Source organism: Musca vetustissima, unplaced genomic scaffold (assembly GCF_032173495.1).
Source record: "Musca vetustissima isolate MV318-11 ecotype Yass unplaced genomic scaffold, APGP_CSIRO_Mvet_v1 utg6724, whole genome shotgun sequence".
Lineage (NCBI taxonomy): Eukaryota > Metazoa > Arthropoda > Insecta > Diptera > Muscidae > Musca > Musca vetustissima.
Genome location: NW_026885980.1, coordinates 374,722 through 393,622, shown reverse-complemented (window position 1 = coordinate 393,622; position 18,901 = coordinate 374,722). Strand labels below are relative to the sequence as shown.

Genomic DNA, 18,901 nt, shown 5'->3' with positions numbered 1-18,901 from the left:
TTTTTTAACTAAAATCTTCCTCAAACCTATCTCAATCAACGTTACCCAATAACATGGATACCAAATTTCGAATCGTATAGTATACCTTTTCAACTTAACAAATATTTCAACTTACAAATCGCAGTATAGTTTTGGGTACGAACTAAGTTCAATTTTAAAACTAGACACCCTGCGTATACGTGTCGACAACAATCATACGCGCCATGATATTCAAAAGAGAATTTTAAAAAGTCTGCGACCACTTGAAACTTTTTTAATGTATTTAAATAAGAACTACAAAAAACACTCAACAACAACAACATGTTCATCTTAAATCAGCCAGACTTGTTGTTTATGAATATTCAACACAAAAACAATCGGACTTCAAACAAAAACTGCAAATCCATATATTGTACGCCATTAACAAACTCCTCTCTTTCAAGTTTCAAGGCATTTGTCGTCGCGTTTAGCAAAAACAAAAAAAAAACGAAAAACTACAATTGAACATGACAGAGATGCCTTGACCATTCCATTCCAACCTTGAACTTACTCCTTTTTTCTCTCGAGTGTATTTTCACAAAACCAAAGTGCATCTCTGAAAATCTCTGTATCTGTGTGTGTGTGTGTGCTCGTCGGTGCATTTTCAATTCAATGTCAATCACACACAAATACATATTCATACACGTACACACACCCACTTATGCATATATGTACCCACCTACACACACTCTCATATGTACTTGTATATTTTAATGCAATCCGTATGTATTCCGCATCTGTGTTTTTTAGGCGGAGAAATTTCCATGGAGGAGAGTGAAATCTTGAACAAGGTTACACCGTTCGCTCAGTGGCTGGGTTCATCCAATTCGTGCATCAATCCTATACTCTATGCATTCTTTAACAAAAAATACCGACGAGGTTTCGCTGCCATTATTAAGTCACGGTCCTGTTGCGGTCGTTTAAGGTGAGTGCCGAGAGAAACATAAAAATAAAAAACAAAAACACGAAAACAATTTGCAATCGTGTTTCAAGAGCATTCCAAAAGTATTCAAGGTCCACACTGCCAAGACTAACGTTATTGTTTTTGTTGTTTTCAGGTACTATGAGAATGTGGCCATAGCATCATCCACCACCAGTACCAGCCGCCGTAAATCATCCCATTATCACAATGGATCACGCAAAAGTCCCAGCAGTCCTGGCCTACGAAAGACCAATGCCGTGTCATATATCTACGAACACAACTCGTTGCGGCGCCACAATCTAATGTGCAAACAGGATAGCAACTTGTCGCAGCAAATGTTGTTGAAACAGGACTCGCATGGTTCGCGACAATATCTGGTCAAACAGGAGAGTGCCTCCAGTGATGGCTCTCGTCGGCTGTTGTGTCAACAGGATAGCAACGGCTCAAAGGTATCGCTGTCGAAGCAAGATTCTGTGGTATCCTACTATTTGGAGAATAAACGTGCTGGTCACAATCTTCAAGATTCATTTGCAACACAGGATTCCATATCGGTTGAGTCACGTCGCAATACAATGTCACGTGCGAATGACAATGGCAGTGGTACGCCGGCAGTTGGTTCGCTATTGGAACATAAACGCCAGAAATTTGTTAAACAAGATTCGGTTATATCGTTTGTGGATCAGAGGCCAGGTAAGAGAGGGGAAAGACAAAAAAGGAATATTTGTTATACATACACCTAACATCCTATATCCTGATTACAAAGGGATAATTTTTTAAAACTCTGTTCTTCTTCCTTTCTATTTTCGCAGAACCCCGTCGTCATCAATTGGTCAAACAAGATTCCGTTATATCTTTTGCCGATCAACGTCGTGGTCTACTAAATAAACAGGATTCCATTATTGGATGCTCTAGCCGGTCTGGAGATGGTACTGGTCATCATGTTTCGATTCTTAAGAAAACCGATTCACAGCTTAGCAGCGGTAGTTTTAGCTCACCAAGACGTAACATTGAAATTTACGAATAAATTACGTCAACAAAAAATAATATAAGCGGACAATGGTACGAACACCAAAGCAAATCGTGCTAACAACAAAAAACAAAGCGCATAGATTATAACACACTTACACAGAGTTAAGAAAAATGAAAAAAAAAGAAAAACAAACAGGCACACCAACATATCCTTACAAGTCAGGCAATAACACAATAAATACAACTAAAGAGCAAGAGAATGAATTATTGGACCCACTCTATCAAAGGGTAAATAAACATAGATGAGGGAAATCAACAAGAACGAACAAGCAAACAAACAAAAACAAAACAATCAAATTGTATGTTTTTAAAAATTCGATTTCACAAATAATTAAAAAAATATATATACATAAATACAAAAACAAATATATATTTTCGAAATATGCAGTGATATTTTTTAGAAAACAAAAACATAAATCTATGTATTCTCCATTATGATTTCATTTCGATTTCTTTCTTGTTTTCAAATATTTATAGATGTCAGCATGAGTGTGTTCAGGGAAATGAAAGTTGTTTTTTTTTTTTAAACAATGCCATGATTGAAAACAAATATATTTAACACAGGCCTAGACCTTAACTTATAAAAATACCGATACATACATACAAATTAATGTTAACTGTTTGCTAGAATTTTATTATTTATTTTATACTGAAACCACAACAACAACAACAAGAAAAAAATATAATCAGCTTTTTATATGAAAGAGTTAAGACAAATGAAACAAAAAAAATAAAATAAATGTTGCAACAAAGACACAGGAGGAGGAGGTAATTCTTAGAAATTGTACTGATATACCATTTTCAGTTTTACAAAGCCGCCAGTCGAAGACCAAACATTTATTGGTTTTGTTTGATGCCTGGGGAATTTTTTTTTTAGTTTCAAGTTATTCAATAACAATTATTGTTAACAAAATAAAATTTTATTAAATTCAATTCCCATATTGCAAATTGTAGGAGTCCCTTCTAATGATTCTTTTTGTTTCATGCTTTGCCAGTATCTTTGGTCTGGGATGGAACTTTGTGGTTCTTTTTTTGTTTTGTTTTGTAGGTCGGTGCTGGAATACACCAATTCGATGGTTAAGAAAAATCCCTCCCCCACCCAACTTCGGGTAATGGAGATAAAAATAAAGTACCTTTATTTGAAACCAAATAAAAATAATATATATTATTAATAACAAAATAGAGTTATAATAAACAACAACAACAACAAAAATATATTAATAAACAAAAAAATGAATGAAAACAAAGTTTTGTATTTGAATATTTCTAAAATAAAGAAAAAACAAACAAAAACAACTAACAAATTTATATACAAACAATTTGTATTGATTTTTTTTAATATCAAAGCAATAATTCTAACATACATACATATTACAAGAAGAAGAACAACAACAAATATTTATACAATACATATATATAAACTATTATATACATAATAATACAAATAACAACAATAAATTAATAATTTATTACTAACAACTACAACAATTACCATAAATTAATTACCTATATATAAAGTGAAACATTAAATAGAAATGTAATCCGTATCCGTATACAAGATGACATACCGAGCACCAACTAATTGCCGGACATTCCATTAAAGGATATGAACATTAGAACTAATTATGATCTCATAAATCATGGGTTGGATATGAAATTCAAGAGCAGAGGCGTACAATGAATGCGTGAATGATTTGATTAAAGATAAAGAAGCAAAATTGCAAAAATATTTCAAACCACTTATACTATGCCTGGGATGTTATTAATGTAATGATTGGGATTTTTTTCAAATATGTCCTCCTTCTAAAAAATGAACTGATTTTTAATATAAATATCCGGATCTAACTTCTAACCTAACTCAAAGAAAGAATAAAAATGTCAAAAAAGTCGACTTTTAGACATTTTAATTTTTGTCTCTTACCAAAAATTCGGTTTTTTAACTTTTCGACTTTTTCCCTTGGCTATAAGTCGACTTTTCGATGTTTCAATTTTGTGAAATCTGTTCAAACCCGATTTTCGACTTTTACGGACTAACGTAAAATCGACTAAAAATATGATTTTTTATTTGAATTGTTGTCCGATAAACTAGAGTTGTAAGATGCGTAAGTTTAGGCAAGTTGGGCTTTGTGGTATTAAGCCAAGAATTTATGAAGAAAATCGAAAATCAATCATGAAAAGTCGACTTTGTGACTTTATCAAAGATCAAAAGTCGATTTTGATTTTTAGATTTTTCAATTAAAAAAGTGGATTCATCGATTACATATCCCTAGTCCGAATCAGGATTTATTTTCTTGAACATGCTGAATTTATCATGATTTATAATAAAAAACATGATCGAAATCATGATACCAATGAAATACATCGCTGTTTTTAACGAAAAAAATTAACTTTCTCACAGTGGACCATAATGTACAACAGTTTTCATGTGTTGTCAGTTTTTATATTCAACTAAAGTCAAATGCAAGAACGAAAGAGTCAAAGGAAAATAAAAAAAGATTTTTTGTGGTTATAAGTGGGTTTTAACTTACAACATTACAGGAACAATTCAACTGCAAACAAATATTTTTGCGAACATTTTATAATTTAGTTTGTTTACAAACAATAATCAGCTGATTTGTATTTAGATTTGCATTAGATTGTAATTTGGATTTCGTCAATCAATTGGATTTCAAATCCTATATGAAATGTACTTTTATTCTGGATATTCACTACGGGAAATTTTCTCCTTTTCACTTCCGCGCCTTATTCAAATTGTAGAGATAGAAACAATAAATAGTGATGAAGTTCTAGAGTTCGAGACACAGTTATTGCCATATTACAATGGAAATTATAGTGCATGTTGCCATATTGTAATTCAATATTTTAATAGTTTGCAACATTATTTTTGTTTTGTCTATGTTAGATTACATTAGAAAAAAAGAAAACATGTGTTTACCCATCGACCCTCAGTTACGATAACGTATATGGGCAAGCATGCCTGTTTTAAATACTTTATGCTTCTACTAATTTCTTTTTAACGCATTTTTAAACGTAAAAGGTTGCCACTTTTGTACTTTGGGTTTAGTTCAAAACCAGGGCAAATGGAGTTAGTTGATTTAATAGTATCTGATACAGTTCGATTCAGTTATTAAATCTAGATAATCTACATTATCACAATAAAAGCTATATCTAAATGCACCTTTAATTCAATTTAAAATTAACTGTCCTGTCGCTTGTAAACGTCGTGTTAATTCCTTCCTAAACTGGCAACTTTCTTCATATCTTCACCAATGATGTTGTGATACAGCTACGGTTTAAATAATTCAACCTATGAGATTATGAGAAAAAAATAAAAAAATATATATATATTTAATACAAATCAAGAAAAAAAATGTGAAAATACGAAACATTATATAACAAAGAAAGAAAATACAATAGCAAATACAGAAAGCACAAAACAAAAGGCATACCAAAAAAATAATTAAAACTATATACGATATTTAGACTTATATATAATGATTTTTAATATGACATTTCTATAAAATAAAACAAAACAAAGAAGTAAATCCACAATACAATGAATTATATAAAATATATTTTGTTTACTATTTGAGTAATGAAGAAATAGAAAAAAAACAGAAATTAAAATTATTTTATTAAAAAAATATAAAAATTGTACAAAAAAATATTTAAGTAAATACATAACTCCACGAGTTTGTTTTAGAACGAGCTTAAAGCTCTTTTAAAGGAAAAAGCTTAACAGAACTCAACAAAAAATAAAATGAAAAGTACAAATTAAAGCAAAGCAAACAATGAAACGACGCCATCTATAGAAATTACACTAAACTAAATAGCAAATGAAATGAAAAAATGTAACCAAACCAAAGACAAATATATATAGAAAAATACATTTTATTGTTTTTTTTAGTTTATAAAACACAAAACAGAAAAATAATAATACTAGTAAAATATTTGTTTAATTTTTTTAAAAATGTTTTTTAAATTAACTAATAGTAAGTAAACAATTTTTTTATTTTATTTTTTCCAATTTGCATAGATTTGTTAGCAATAGTTTAATTGAACAATTTGTTTATTTTTTAAATATGGTCTTTCATAACGGCAAAGATTATTTTCGAAACAATTGACCTTTCCATAAAATATTAAAAGGAAGGCATTACTTATTACCCGTGAAGCATTTTTGTACAATTGGTTAGTTGAAGTCCAATTTGTTCCAAACAACAATTTATTAAATAAAAAAATCATTAAAAATACAAAAGATCGATCAAATAACAATTACAATATTGATATGTATGTATTAACTACCTACCTATATTGAAAAATCCCGTTTAGCCATATATAGTAATCGAAATACATAAATATTATAATTTATTTTTTTAAAAGAAACATTCAAATAGGAATCTGCTTCAAAATGCAATGCCACTAAATTTACAAAAAAGAAACATACATACGATATACATAATTATATAGAAGAACAAATAAACAGCATAGACAGAAATAAACATTAACAAAAATATAATATTTTAAAACATATTGATAACAATACATATAATAGTATCTATACATATAGTCATAGCTTTAACAAATACCAAAGAATAACACTTGCCCACATGCATACATAACTATTTTGAAGAAGAAAAAGATGAGATTTAGAAATAGAGACACATTTACACATGACATGTCCAAATCATAGGAACGAAACCAAAGATTTATTTTAATACCTACAGTTTGTCACAATTCATGCCAGCCTTTAATACGTTTTCAACATTTTTATAATAATACGATTTTAAGATTTTCTTATAACATTTTTGTGACGCTACTGCATCTATAACAAAAAAATACAGATCACACATACACATCTAATATAATAGATATATCAAGAAAAATATATATTGTATTGTACTATAAAATATATAAATACATACATACAAATATCTGTATAACTTTGTAAACAATAACAAAAAAATGAAATTAAAAACATCATTAATTGTATGAGAACAATTTATTATAACATTGTTGTTACAAAAAAAAAAATAAATAAATGAAAACAAATACCGACAAAAAATAAATAAAATAAAACCCAAAATTACCTTAAAAAGCAAACAACTTATTGCACTTCCTTCCGCCTATATAAGGTAAGTTACAGCTTCGGAAGCACTTGTCAGCGATTTTTTGTAAAAAAGTTATTTATAACGGAATTGTTTGCTGTATTTTATTCACATTGTTCAATCGATACGTAACATACAGTAGATAAAAGCGAAAGCTCCATAAAATACCAAATTTTGCACATTCGATCGAAATATTTTTTTAATATAATTAAATTGTATATTTTTTTATTAACAGTTATTACAAAAATGTTATTTTATTTTTTCTTTTGAAAATTATTGACAAATTGTAAAAAATGTGTTATTTTTTATTTCTAATTCACAGTTTATAGAAGTAAATTTTTTAATTTAACAATAAAAACGAACCATATCGAATTGAGACGAAAATTTGCACAACGTTTGCTTTAAAGATATAAGATCTGTTACCTTACATATATATATATATATATAGACATTGTTCATTCTAAGATTTGAAATATATTTTTCATATTTTAACAAATTTGTGTTGGAATAATAAATCCGCTTGGTACTTTTTTATTGAAATTCAATCAAAACAAACGAAGTCTTCACTGACTGTCAAAATTTTTTTTTTGAAGAAAAAATAATTTTTTGTATTTGAACCAATTGGCCTGTTCCCGTACTGCAAGAATGTACTATTTTTTACTACGATAACATTTTTTTGCCTTTATGATATCGGAAAAAATAGTAAAAACTCGTAGATTCTTGCAGTACAGGAACAGACCAAATATATACTCCCACAATACTATTATTATGTTTCTTTGAAAGATATTTTGAGATTTTATCCTTTTCAAGTTGGTATTTCGCGAAAAGTTGACAGCAAGAGAAGACATAAATTCGCCTCCATATTTACAAACCAATAAATAGGTCGTGTAACAAGCGAATATAATCGCCCATTTTGGTAGGCAATCCCCCAAACTGTCAAATTTTTGTTTACGTTTTCACACGATTAATTCAAAATTAAAAGAATTTTGACAGCACGGGTGAAATCATCTGGCCTTATCTTACGACCTTATTATTGGATCATGGGCCCAAATATCAGGTCATCCGTAAGACGAATTCATGGCCCAATAAACAGGTCGTGTACGATGCGAATATTATCGGCCATTTTAGTAGAAAATCCCTCAAACTGTCAAAATGTTTGTTTACGTTTTCATACGATTAAGTCCAATTTTGACAGTTCGGGAGAAATCATTTCGCCTGCTAATTAGACCATGGACGAATTCCTACAAAAATACAACCCTACATCTAAATATATTGTCAAACATTATTGTTATGGCGAATATGCCTTTTAAATATTTCGTTTATTTTCTATATCTTTTAAATGCGAGCGACAAAAGTAACAAACCGCACTGATCTTATAGAAATTTATTTATTTATCACAATATTTCATATAATTTTCCTGCACTTATACATATTTGTTTTTCAAATATTTTTTTACTTTCTAATGATAGCTAACAATAAATGTAGGTGGCAGCTGGTCATACTGAACGACCTAATATATAGGCCAAATTTATAATGAGAACTCCATTTTAGATTGTGTTTTCTAAATTTTTTGGTTAAAAACAAGATGTATTTAATAAGGTGTAAGTGGCAATCATATGGTTTTAAACTTTTTTCTTTATTGTTTGTAAAGTAAATTGTCAAAAATATTTGTCAACGTTTCATTTCTATTTAAAATATTGTCTTTTGTTTTCGATTATTATTTTTTTATTAATAAAAGTGCAATAATAATGCATTTATAGGGACGACAAGGAAGCGTGAGCTTAAATCAGTTCTAAATCCGGCCCCTGATTTGTTCCACATATTTGCCGCAAGTACAACTTGGGTTCCAGATTGCAAATATACATATGTATATGTGTGCTCTTACGATCGATTTAATACCAAAAGGAGATTGTTAAGGAAAAGGAAATCTGCCCCTAAATCCCCTGTTTCCCTCAAAATCAAAGAAAATGGTGTTATATAGCTTGTATTAGAAATTGTCCATTAGTTCTCTACAAACGCCTGGCTAAATACAATTTTGTTTACAATTTAAAATGAGATTCTGTTGCGTAGTCTATTGAGAGATTGCTTACGGGTTTGTGGTGTTTGACCGGCGATTTATGTCCTACAATTTTTCTACCAAAAGCCACTTCTTCCAAAATTATATTGTAATTTAAAATATAAGCAAAATCCCCAAGGAATCAAGGCTTACATGTGGGACACTTTTCAAAATTATTCAACCTGAAGAAATTTCTATAACAACAATGTTGTTTTTGTAAAATGTTTGTTGTTGTATCTGGTATATACACCTTATTGGTTAAAAACTTGAAAAATTAGCACAAGTTTTGAATTTGGATTCAATACTGGTCGTTAGCATTAATTAAATAACTGTTCTTTCTTTCAAATCACCTTTTTTATAATGATGGTAAAATTAAAAAGAAATACATATTTTACAACAATGCTTAAAAGTGAATATGCATTTTTAATCGAAATCCAAATTCAAATATTTAATTTGTTTAACAGTTGAATAAAACATCTAAGGAAAGAAGCATTATTTGCTTTCTTCTTTAAACTCAAATTCGTAGATATCAATTCACTTAGAATGTCGTTTATTTAACCAAGACAGAAGAGGCATACACATTTCATTTTAAATACCAAAATTAATTACAACATGTATATTAAAAACCTTAAACAATAATAACCAAATTTCGTATAATTTTTTAAATTTTTATTTGGATTATATTTTTTCGATTTCATTTTGTGATGTCTTTCAGAATCTATAAAAATATCCAAACAAAAAATATCTCCTGTCGGGGAAAAACAAATTTCTCAACACTGGCAACACTGTTTGCAATCTTTGTTTTTGAATTTTTGTTTTGAATGGCATTCGTTGGTTGCGATTATTGGTTAACGACGACAGTCATAGCCAGCCAGCAGTCGAAGATTGAGGATTTGTGTCGGGCAGTTCCTTTAAAAAAACGTTAAAATTTTCCCTAATAACAAGAAAAATAATAGATAATAATAATAATATTGAAAACGATAATACAAAACTCCGACTATTTACATTGATTATCAGCTATTAATAAAATAAACAAGACGATAAACCCACTAAAAGATAAAATAACGAAGTGAGAGGTGCTTCTTTCCGACGACATTGAAGACACATAATTTTCTTTCATAAGCTAATTGATTTTACACACACACGCACGTACGTGGGTCCATACTCTCATACTCATCGATAATACACGACGTAGACGACAACGTCTTCAAGACATTGGAACGGAAAATCACACAGCAGAGTGAAGAGTGACGACCAACAAACACACAACCCAACCAACCATCCATCCGACAAAATAAAAATTAAAACAATAACAAAACATTTCGTCATTGCTATTTTCGTCCGGTGGAAATAAAGCAGAACGAACTACAACGCCTGGCCAGCCAGATCCAAATCGGTGAACAACTCTTTACTAATATAATAATCGACGAGAGAGCTAAAGACTGAACCGAACTAACAAAACGCTATTAGCTGAACGGCGTGTGTGGAGCACAAGTTGTTAGTTATTGCCACACATTATTACATCGACATCGTGTATTATATTACAAGGAAAACAAATTAAATCAAATTCTTCGATTCCATTGGACCAAATCATGGCGACCCAAACAACAGCTAAGTCCAATCCCAGTGAAACTGTTCCAAAAGTGGTTGGCGGTGCAGCTGTTAATGTGGATGAAGTAACATCAGATTTGGGTTTCGATATGGACGATATGAAGCATTGTTTTGACAATTTGATTGTCATCGATGCAGGAGCTAATCTAACCAATAAGAAATATAGCCGTGATTTGGATTCTGTCATACAAAGAGCCAAAGATGCCGGTAAGTTGTGATCACACTTTAACCTTCAAAAAGAATGAATGAAGACATTATGACGGAATGCATAGCTGGAGAACAATTTTAATTATTTAATTGACCCAAGTGTCAAGGGCGTATTCAAATGTGTGTGTGGGATGGACAACAACAAAAAGAATTCTGGTTGTTTTTTCTTCCCAAAGGGAAATATATGGGAACTTGTGTGTGTGTACGTTTGAAGAGAAGAAGGAATGGGTATATTAGGGTAGTATTATGCACAGGGAATTTGTGAATGGGAGTGATGTGAGGAATTATAAAATTTATTCGAAAAGTAATATGTAGTAATAATGTTGATAGGTATATCGGTATCATGTGGTTTACATTTAAATTGCAGTATTTATTTTTTAGTTTTGTTTATATTTTGATAGATGTTTCCAATATCGTTCTTAATACATAGATAGATACAACCCTCGTTATCAAATTTGACCGAAAATTTGAAATAACTACATATTTGTTATTACACCAGTGTTTCTTATCTATCACATTTTCTTCTTATTGGAATAATAGGAATTCTACTATGCTGCCGGATACAAATATATTTTGGTTGTAATTATTCCAATTGGCTATTGTTTGATTTTCTGCACATGGCGTATTATTTGCCTTTTAAGTCGAATATTTATTTTGTATATGGATTTATGAATATAAATCAAAGCTAATTTACATCAGAATTGATTTGAATATTTGTATCTACAAGTTGATAAAAGAATGGCGCATGTTTGAACAATTCATGCAAACAACGATAATGTCGTACATCTATTTAAACACTTTTGATAATATGATGTACAGTCAGTTATATTTCCTAGAAATAGCAAATTTTGGAAAAGCTCTAAGAGAGCAATTTTTGCAAGGGTATAAAGAAACATGATGAGTTTCGGGAAGAGTACACCTTTGTGGTGATATCCCATAAAGGAGAATTGGTCATTGGTCTTTAAAAATATAGTGTGAATTCAAAAATTTTATATTTATTCACAATAATTTCAAAGAGAGAAATTACCAGTTAAAAATAATTACACTTATAATAAACAATATTGAGATAAATATTATTGAGAGTTTTGAAAAAGAGAAATGAACCATTTAATTTCCCAATTTAAAAATACGTTCCTACAATTTGAATTTAGGTGGAATATATCATTGTGATAATTGTTTAAAATATATATTCGGAATTTTATAAGTTCTCCACCATACAGGTAGAAACTTAGAATGAATATTGTTGGCTTAATAGTAGGCCTTCCACCGGGGTTGTAAGACTCCCTCATAGATACAAAATGGGTATACCCAAATGAATTACTTTAATCACAATCACAAAAAATATTTATTTATAAATATCTCGTGTATAGCGGACATTAATATAATAACTTATACCCTTGGTAATTATACCAAAGTATAATTGGGTGCATTTTACGAGTAGATATTTGGGAAGAATCTGCAACGTATTTCCTAAACTAGAATTTTTCAATACCTTATTAAAAATATATATTACGATTACAACTAATTTTGCCCTTCTAAACTTAAAAAATAATAACTTATAAATAAAAGTTTATAAAAGTGAAATGGCCAAATAAAACTTTTCACTCCATTGTGTTTGCATAATTTACTTGTTCCACACAACACATACTATGCATATATATGTTTATATTGTTATGTATTCCCTACCACACAATAACTAATGAAATTCTTACAAAATATATTTGCAATTTTATTTCAACATTTTTTGCAATGAGTGTACAAAACAATATCTACAGCATACATAAAAATATATATGTACGTGTGCCTGTGTTTCGAAATATTTTTACGCACATTGTAGTCTAAATACATACATACAAGTCATGTTTGTTGTATGTTTTTCATCTCTTAGATTACGCCTCTGATGATCATCAATGCTGCTGCTTTCATATAGCAAAGAAAAGAAAACATGAATAGATTTATTTGTCTCTTAGGGCGTCGCCTTGTTTTGCGGCTGGTGTGCGGCTGACTGAGGAGTGTGGGCGATCGATATGACCTTTTGTTTTTGTTTACTTGTTATTCGTTTTATACGGGAGATGCACGTACACAAAAAAGTGATCCGAATCATACTCCATATCATCTTGAATGTTTTTATATTTGTATGTTAATTCCCATTAGTAGTTCATTGAAATGTTTCAATAGATTGGCCATGGAGTGGAAATGCATTTCTTCTGTGTGGATATGTCTGTTTTGTGTTCTATTGTTAAGTACTATTCACTTGATCGTATAATTTATTGATTGTTACTTTTTGGTTTTTTATATTCAATACAGGCGTACAAAAGATTATGGTCCCCGGCACTTCGGTAAAGTCAAGCAAAGAAGCCCTCCGACTTTCGCGGATTTATCCCGATATTATTTATTCGACTGCTGGCATACATCCGCACGACTCAAAATCGATTATCGAAGATCCAAGCAGCTGGTTCGAATTCCAGGAAATTGCTGCCTCGCAAGAATGTGTTGCTATTGGCCCATGCGGCTTAGACTATCAACGTGATTTTTCCGAACCAGATGTACAAAAAGAGATCTTCGAAAAACAGTTGCTTTTGGCTAGCAATCTAGGTAAGGCCGTATTAATTCATGAGCGTTCCGCACAACAAGATGTACTCGATATACTAGACAAGTGAGTATTATACATATACATATGTAAAATACAATAAAATTTAACACATATTTTGTATTTCAATAATTTTCAGATTCGAGAATTTACCTCCGATCATTGTTAGAAGTTTCATGGGCACAGCCGAAGAAGCAATTAAATATTTAGACAGAAGGTTCTATATCAGTTTAACTGGTTATTTATGTAAGGTAAGAAATAAATTATTTTTCAATATTCTTAATATGGAAACAATTAAAAACATTTGTAACATGACATGCATGTTAAAGATAAAATTAGTGGTATTTCAAAAAGATATTGCATACAGAATATGCATTTGATCTATATTACCTCTATTTTTTGTATTAGTAAATTGGAAGCCCATAATTTTCATTCCCAAATAAGTTACCTTGGGATAATAGAGCTCTTTCTTTAGTTTATAAAACCTTGCTTGCAATATTACAAACCTAAATTGTTTTATTCTTTGTTTCAGGACAAATCAGATACTGGCGTCCGTCGCCTTCTCGATAATGGAACCTTGCCATTAGATCGTTTATTGGTAGAAACCGATTCACCATTTATGTATCCTAATACACGTGCTTCAAAACTTCCACAACATGTCAAGACTGGCATTACTGAACGCTCTCTATTGTACTTACACAGGTAAACACTCAGATTTAAAAAAAGAAGAAATAAAATTCTATTAACTATTTATTTTATTTAGATATTGTACATTTCAACGCAATGAACCCTGCAGCCTACCCGCAATTGTGGAGATGATTGCTGCCTTTATGAAGAAGTCAGCCGATGAAGTAGCTTTAGCAACAGCTTTTAATGCTCTAAAATTATTCGGACTTTCTTAAGGCCCTTTTAAGTGGCTGATAGACAAACAAAAAACAAAACAAACGAAAAGTGGTGTTGTAAAATAGTTTTCAATGTTTGCATGCAACATATATAACATACATATTTACATACATACTGTGCCAAAAAACCACACACACATACATAAACGATTTTGCTTAGCAAAACAAAACTATCAAAAAAAATTAGAAAAACTATAAAAATCCTTAAAAAACAGGAAACGAAACTAACAAGTGCCTTATAAAAATGAAATGCAACTACCACTTTAAAATTATTTTAAGTTAAAGAATGAAAACAAACGACGTCTTATCCGTTCGTTAACTAATCACAGCTAACATTAAGACGATAAAAACAACCCCTATAGTTAAGTTTACAAACAAAGTTAACAATTAATGACAGATCAGATTACTTTATCCAAAAAGTATACTCATAGAGAATTGTGAAAACGTTTGTCATTAATTGTTGCAAAACTCATTTTTAACAAGAAAAATTGTAATCGAATTTTTTTTTACAAATACGTACATATTTATGTTTAAGCTAACAAAAGAAGTAATTTGCTTGATGCCATGGCAAAAAAAGAATATCGCGCGTCACACTGATAACAACAAAATGTATCTAAGGTGTTCTTCAATTCATTTAATACTCGGAGATGGTGCACACTCCCCCCATGTTAATGGATTGTTTAAATATTGAATATCAACGAAGGCGTCTTCAAAAATCGCTAATTAGCGTTAAAAACTAACAGCTGCAGTTTTTTGTTTTACTTTAATTTCATACAATGCCAAATTTATATTTTTGGCACTTTTTTGTAAATACATTTTTTTATTTGTTTTATTTCTTATCGTTGTGTTCCCATCTAATCTTTTAGTTAGTAAGCGACTAAAAATGAAGCATAATTCTAAAGGAAACAAAATATACCTTTAAGCGTGTACTTTAAGTGCTATTTACATGAAATGAGAATATTTATTTAACAGAAAGATGCAAACTGAGCATGGATACAGTTGTCCATAAAACCACACATACATATATACATTATTTAAACAAAAATAATTATTGTTATTAAACAAATGTTTTCTATATTTATTGTATAAGTCATTCATTAATATCGTGCATGTTTTATCGTGCTTGATATACAATTGTGATCATATAAAACATAAAGCTATTTATTTTTATTTTTTTTTACATTTTTAGTTTTGTAAACATTTTTTATACATACAAATCAACACATACCTATATTTACATATTTAACACTCTAAAAATGTGAATAAATAGAATTCATTACAATGTACGTTAAAGTGCGTATTTATTTGAATGTTATGCTCCACACAGACACCCATAATTGAAAATAATTAGTTTTAAGAGAAAATAACAGGTTTACAAGGATTGTTAATAATGAAATGAAAAGTTTTAATAAAGGTTTGCGCCTTTTTCAAAATGGCAGCTAAAACATGAAATGTTATTGTTTTATTCGTTGGTGTAATTGTAAAATAAAAAAAATCTGAAATCAATGATTTACGACTGACACATGAGATTACTTAAAAATGAATTTGTTAAAAAAAAAAAAAATATATATATATATATACATTTTCTTCCCTATTAAATCCTCAAACCAGTCATCTATATCAGAAGTTTTTTTATTTTACAATTAAGGTTCGAATTTAATTATCCCAATACGCAAAAATTCTTTGTCGAAAATGTTCGACATTTATTCATTGTGATGAATGGTTTATTATTGTGAAATATGGGTTATTATCGATAATGTTTCATAAGTTAATCACCAAAATAAAGTAGTCGTTGAGCCCTACCAAGAGATTAGAGTGTTGACATAAAGAATAAGTTGACATACATTTTAATTTTTTATGAAAAATTTGTGTTTTAAATATTATTATGTTTTAAATAACACCAAATAAGTTACAAAATTACACTACTGGTTACCATATTTACTCATCCAGATTTCTCGAGTAAGAAGTTTATAATGGGAACGTTTGAGTAAGAAAAAGTTGCGCAAATTGTAAAAATAGTAGATCCTTACCGGATTTGAAACCAAACTTCAATTGTTAAAAAATTACTACTCAAAAACTTATACGAATAAATAATTATTATCTAACAAACAGAAAGTTTACTTTTGACTTGTTCCAGCACTGGAAGTTTATACTATTTTTTCATATCATAAAAGAAAAAAAAATACATTCATGCAGGTTCTGGAACATATTATATGTAAATTTTGTAATTTTTGCAAAGATTCCTTAAAACCCCGAAATAAATGTAATATATTCTCAATATTTCCGAATGAACCTCGTAACAGTTTTGCTGTATATTTAATTAGTTAATTTGCAAAGTGCAGAAAGGAATGAGATAAGAGTAGATAATTTGTTACGTACATGTAACTAGCACGTAATTAATTACAAATCAGTATTAAATTAGCTTGAAACCCGGTTTAAAAACTAGGTTATCAGGTATGAAGAGTAAATTAACGTAACCCTATTTTCCATGCTATTTAAAATTGAGTAAAATTTTCTCGTAAATATTTCATATTTTGCTACAATTTTATATTCCCCACAGCATTCAGATGGAAAAATTGTTCCCAAGCTAACTAAAATCTTCCGTTCATAAATTTTGAATGGCCGTTATTATTTTATCTAGCTTTTATTCAATTCAGCTTTTATAATGGACGTTATGGTTCATTTTTGCATCCGTATTAATTGAATATTAATTATATTTTATAGCAGTTTTGACTGTGGACCCATTTATATATTTTTATACGTATTAAGTTGTATATTAGATTCATAGTTATTAGTGTTCTACTTAGGAGAAAATGTTTTATAAATATTGGATATTTATTGGTCGTGGAGGCTTTGAATATATAATTGTTTACAAAAAAGTCAAATAACAAGCAATTAATTTCTATAATCTTTTATTAGTAAACATAAAAAGCGTTTTCCATTGTTCGTTTCGCTTATATATACACTTGTCAATATGTACATTCAAAAACACATGTCTTGTTCTGAATAATAAGAATTGGTTTTATTTGAGAATAATTACATTTAATAAATATAAATTTTATAATAACTTTTCTCGAAATTACAAGTCATTAGGGTTCACATAAAAATCGTATAATTTTGTTAAAGATATATTTGAGAATGACTATATTCTATGGCCGATATTATTATATTTGAGAATTCCTAATTATATGGGCAGAAATAAATCAACTCCATGCAAATTACGTATTTAACAATTAGTTTACTTGTTTCGTCAAATATTTTTATTTCGTCATTTCCTAATCAATAGCGGTGTATGTTCTTGTGATCTTCGAACTTTTTCAGCTGATGCAAATTGTCCCACCACAGCAATAAATGATTTTTCAATATTAACTTAAACCATGGTGTCAAAGGGGCATCGAATTTTGAAATCTCCTCATCAATATTCTGACGTTTGACGAAACGTACATCGCTGACTTCATTCATATTTGGCTTGATATCGACATCTTTCTGGAGAAACAGAATGTAGTCGATTTCATGTTCACCCCATACACCATCTCCGGTATTGGCATAATGAATCCTTGTCAAATAATGGAAATTCTCTGGCCTTATTTGGTTGGTGGGTATGCCCAGCTCATAGTTTAGTCTGCGTTGAGCGGCCTTGCGTATGCCAAAGCAATTCAATTCATCTCGTTCGACTTCGATTTCATACAGCGGATGACTGCAACAGGCATTTGTATAGGTATTAGGGAATGTTATCTTAACAATAGAAATTAAAGAAAAACAAAGGTGAAAGTCAAACTTAATATGGCCTATTCGAAATTAATTAATGCACACATACTATGTGTGTATATTGCCCATAACGTACCTTGTGATCTGACCTTTTCTGGACCAACATTTCTCCCTTGGTGTTGAACAGAAACACAGAGAAGGCGCGATGCAATTTCACTTCCTTGTTTTGTGGATGGACTCTGTGACAATCCGCCTTGGAGGTATGCCCAATCACTTGATCATTTTCATTCACCAAGATGCATTGTTCCTCCAGTGCCAATCGTTGCAGTTCGTCGAGTTGTTTGGTTTCGGAGGCCGGTGCAAAGCTGACATAACTTCTGCATGCAGTCCTCAACGGTTGGGCACAAATACGTCTAGCCAATGCTGTAATCATTCTGGTAAAACTGAATAGTCTAAACAGACATTTAAGCCTATTTATTTACAAAAGTATGGGACAACGAGGTAGGGATCTGTAAATCAATTTGCGACGTCCAGTAATAATACAGTGAAGTACGGTTATAGCACACTAGTAGGGACCAAGCAAATTAGTTCGTTAATTAGAAAGTGTCTTATATCCAACGTAAGGCAAAACATAGAAACTGGTAGGTTTTGTATCATTTTTGACAATTCTTAAGCTATTTCCCTTTTCTTTTTTGTAAAGGTTGCCAACGTCAGAGTAAGAATTAACTTTTTAGCAAGTTCGTCATACCCAAA

At 30.2% G+C, this 18,901-nt stretch overlaps 3 protein-coding genes across 3 annotated transcripts in view; 2 read left to right on the top strand and 1 right to left on the bottom strand.

Annotated features, from left to right (window-relative positions):
* The window catches only part of LOC133333373 (neuropeptide SIFamide receptor), a 39,035-nt gene extending 37,071 nt beyond the window's left edge, over positions 1–1,964 (top strand). Inside the window, exons 4-6 of the mRNA XM_061541689.1 lie at positions 769–943; positions 1,077–1,630; positions 1,750–1,964. Coding sequence (XP_061397673.1) covers positions 769–943; positions 1,077–1,630; positions 1,750–1,964 — 944 coding nt within the window. The remainder of the gene's footprint in view (positions 1–768; positions 944–1,076; positions 1,631–1,749) is intronic.
* Positions 1,965–10,663: 8,699 nt separating this feature from the next.
* LOC133333382 (3'-5' ssDNA/RNA exonuclease TatD) lies at positions 10,664–14,464 on the top strand. The gene is made up of 5 exons (XM_061541698.1): positions 10,664–10,948; positions 13,256–13,604; positions 13,678–13,789; positions 14,071–14,240; positions 14,302–14,464. The coding sequence occupies exons 1-5, from the start codon at positions 10,723–10,725 to the stop codon at positions 14,438–14,440; spliced, it is 996 nt and encodes a 331-aa protein (XP_061397682.1). The 5' UTR covers positions 10,664–10,722; the 3' UTR covers positions 14,441–14,464.
* Positions 14,465–17,709: 3,245 nt separating this feature from the next.
* Positions 17,710–18,581, bottom strand: LOC133333365 (isopentenyl-diphosphate Delta-isomerase 1). The gene is made up of 2 exons (XM_061541676.1): positions 18,285–18,581; positions 17,710–18,175 (listed from the first exon to the last, which is right to left on the bottom strand). Exons 1-2 carry the CDS (start codon positions 18,579–18,581, stop codon positions 17,720–17,722), a joined length of 753 nt encoding a protein of 250 aa, XP_061397660.1. The 3' UTR covers positions 17,710–17,719.
* Between the last annotated feature and the right edge of the window lie 320 nt (positions 18,582–18,901).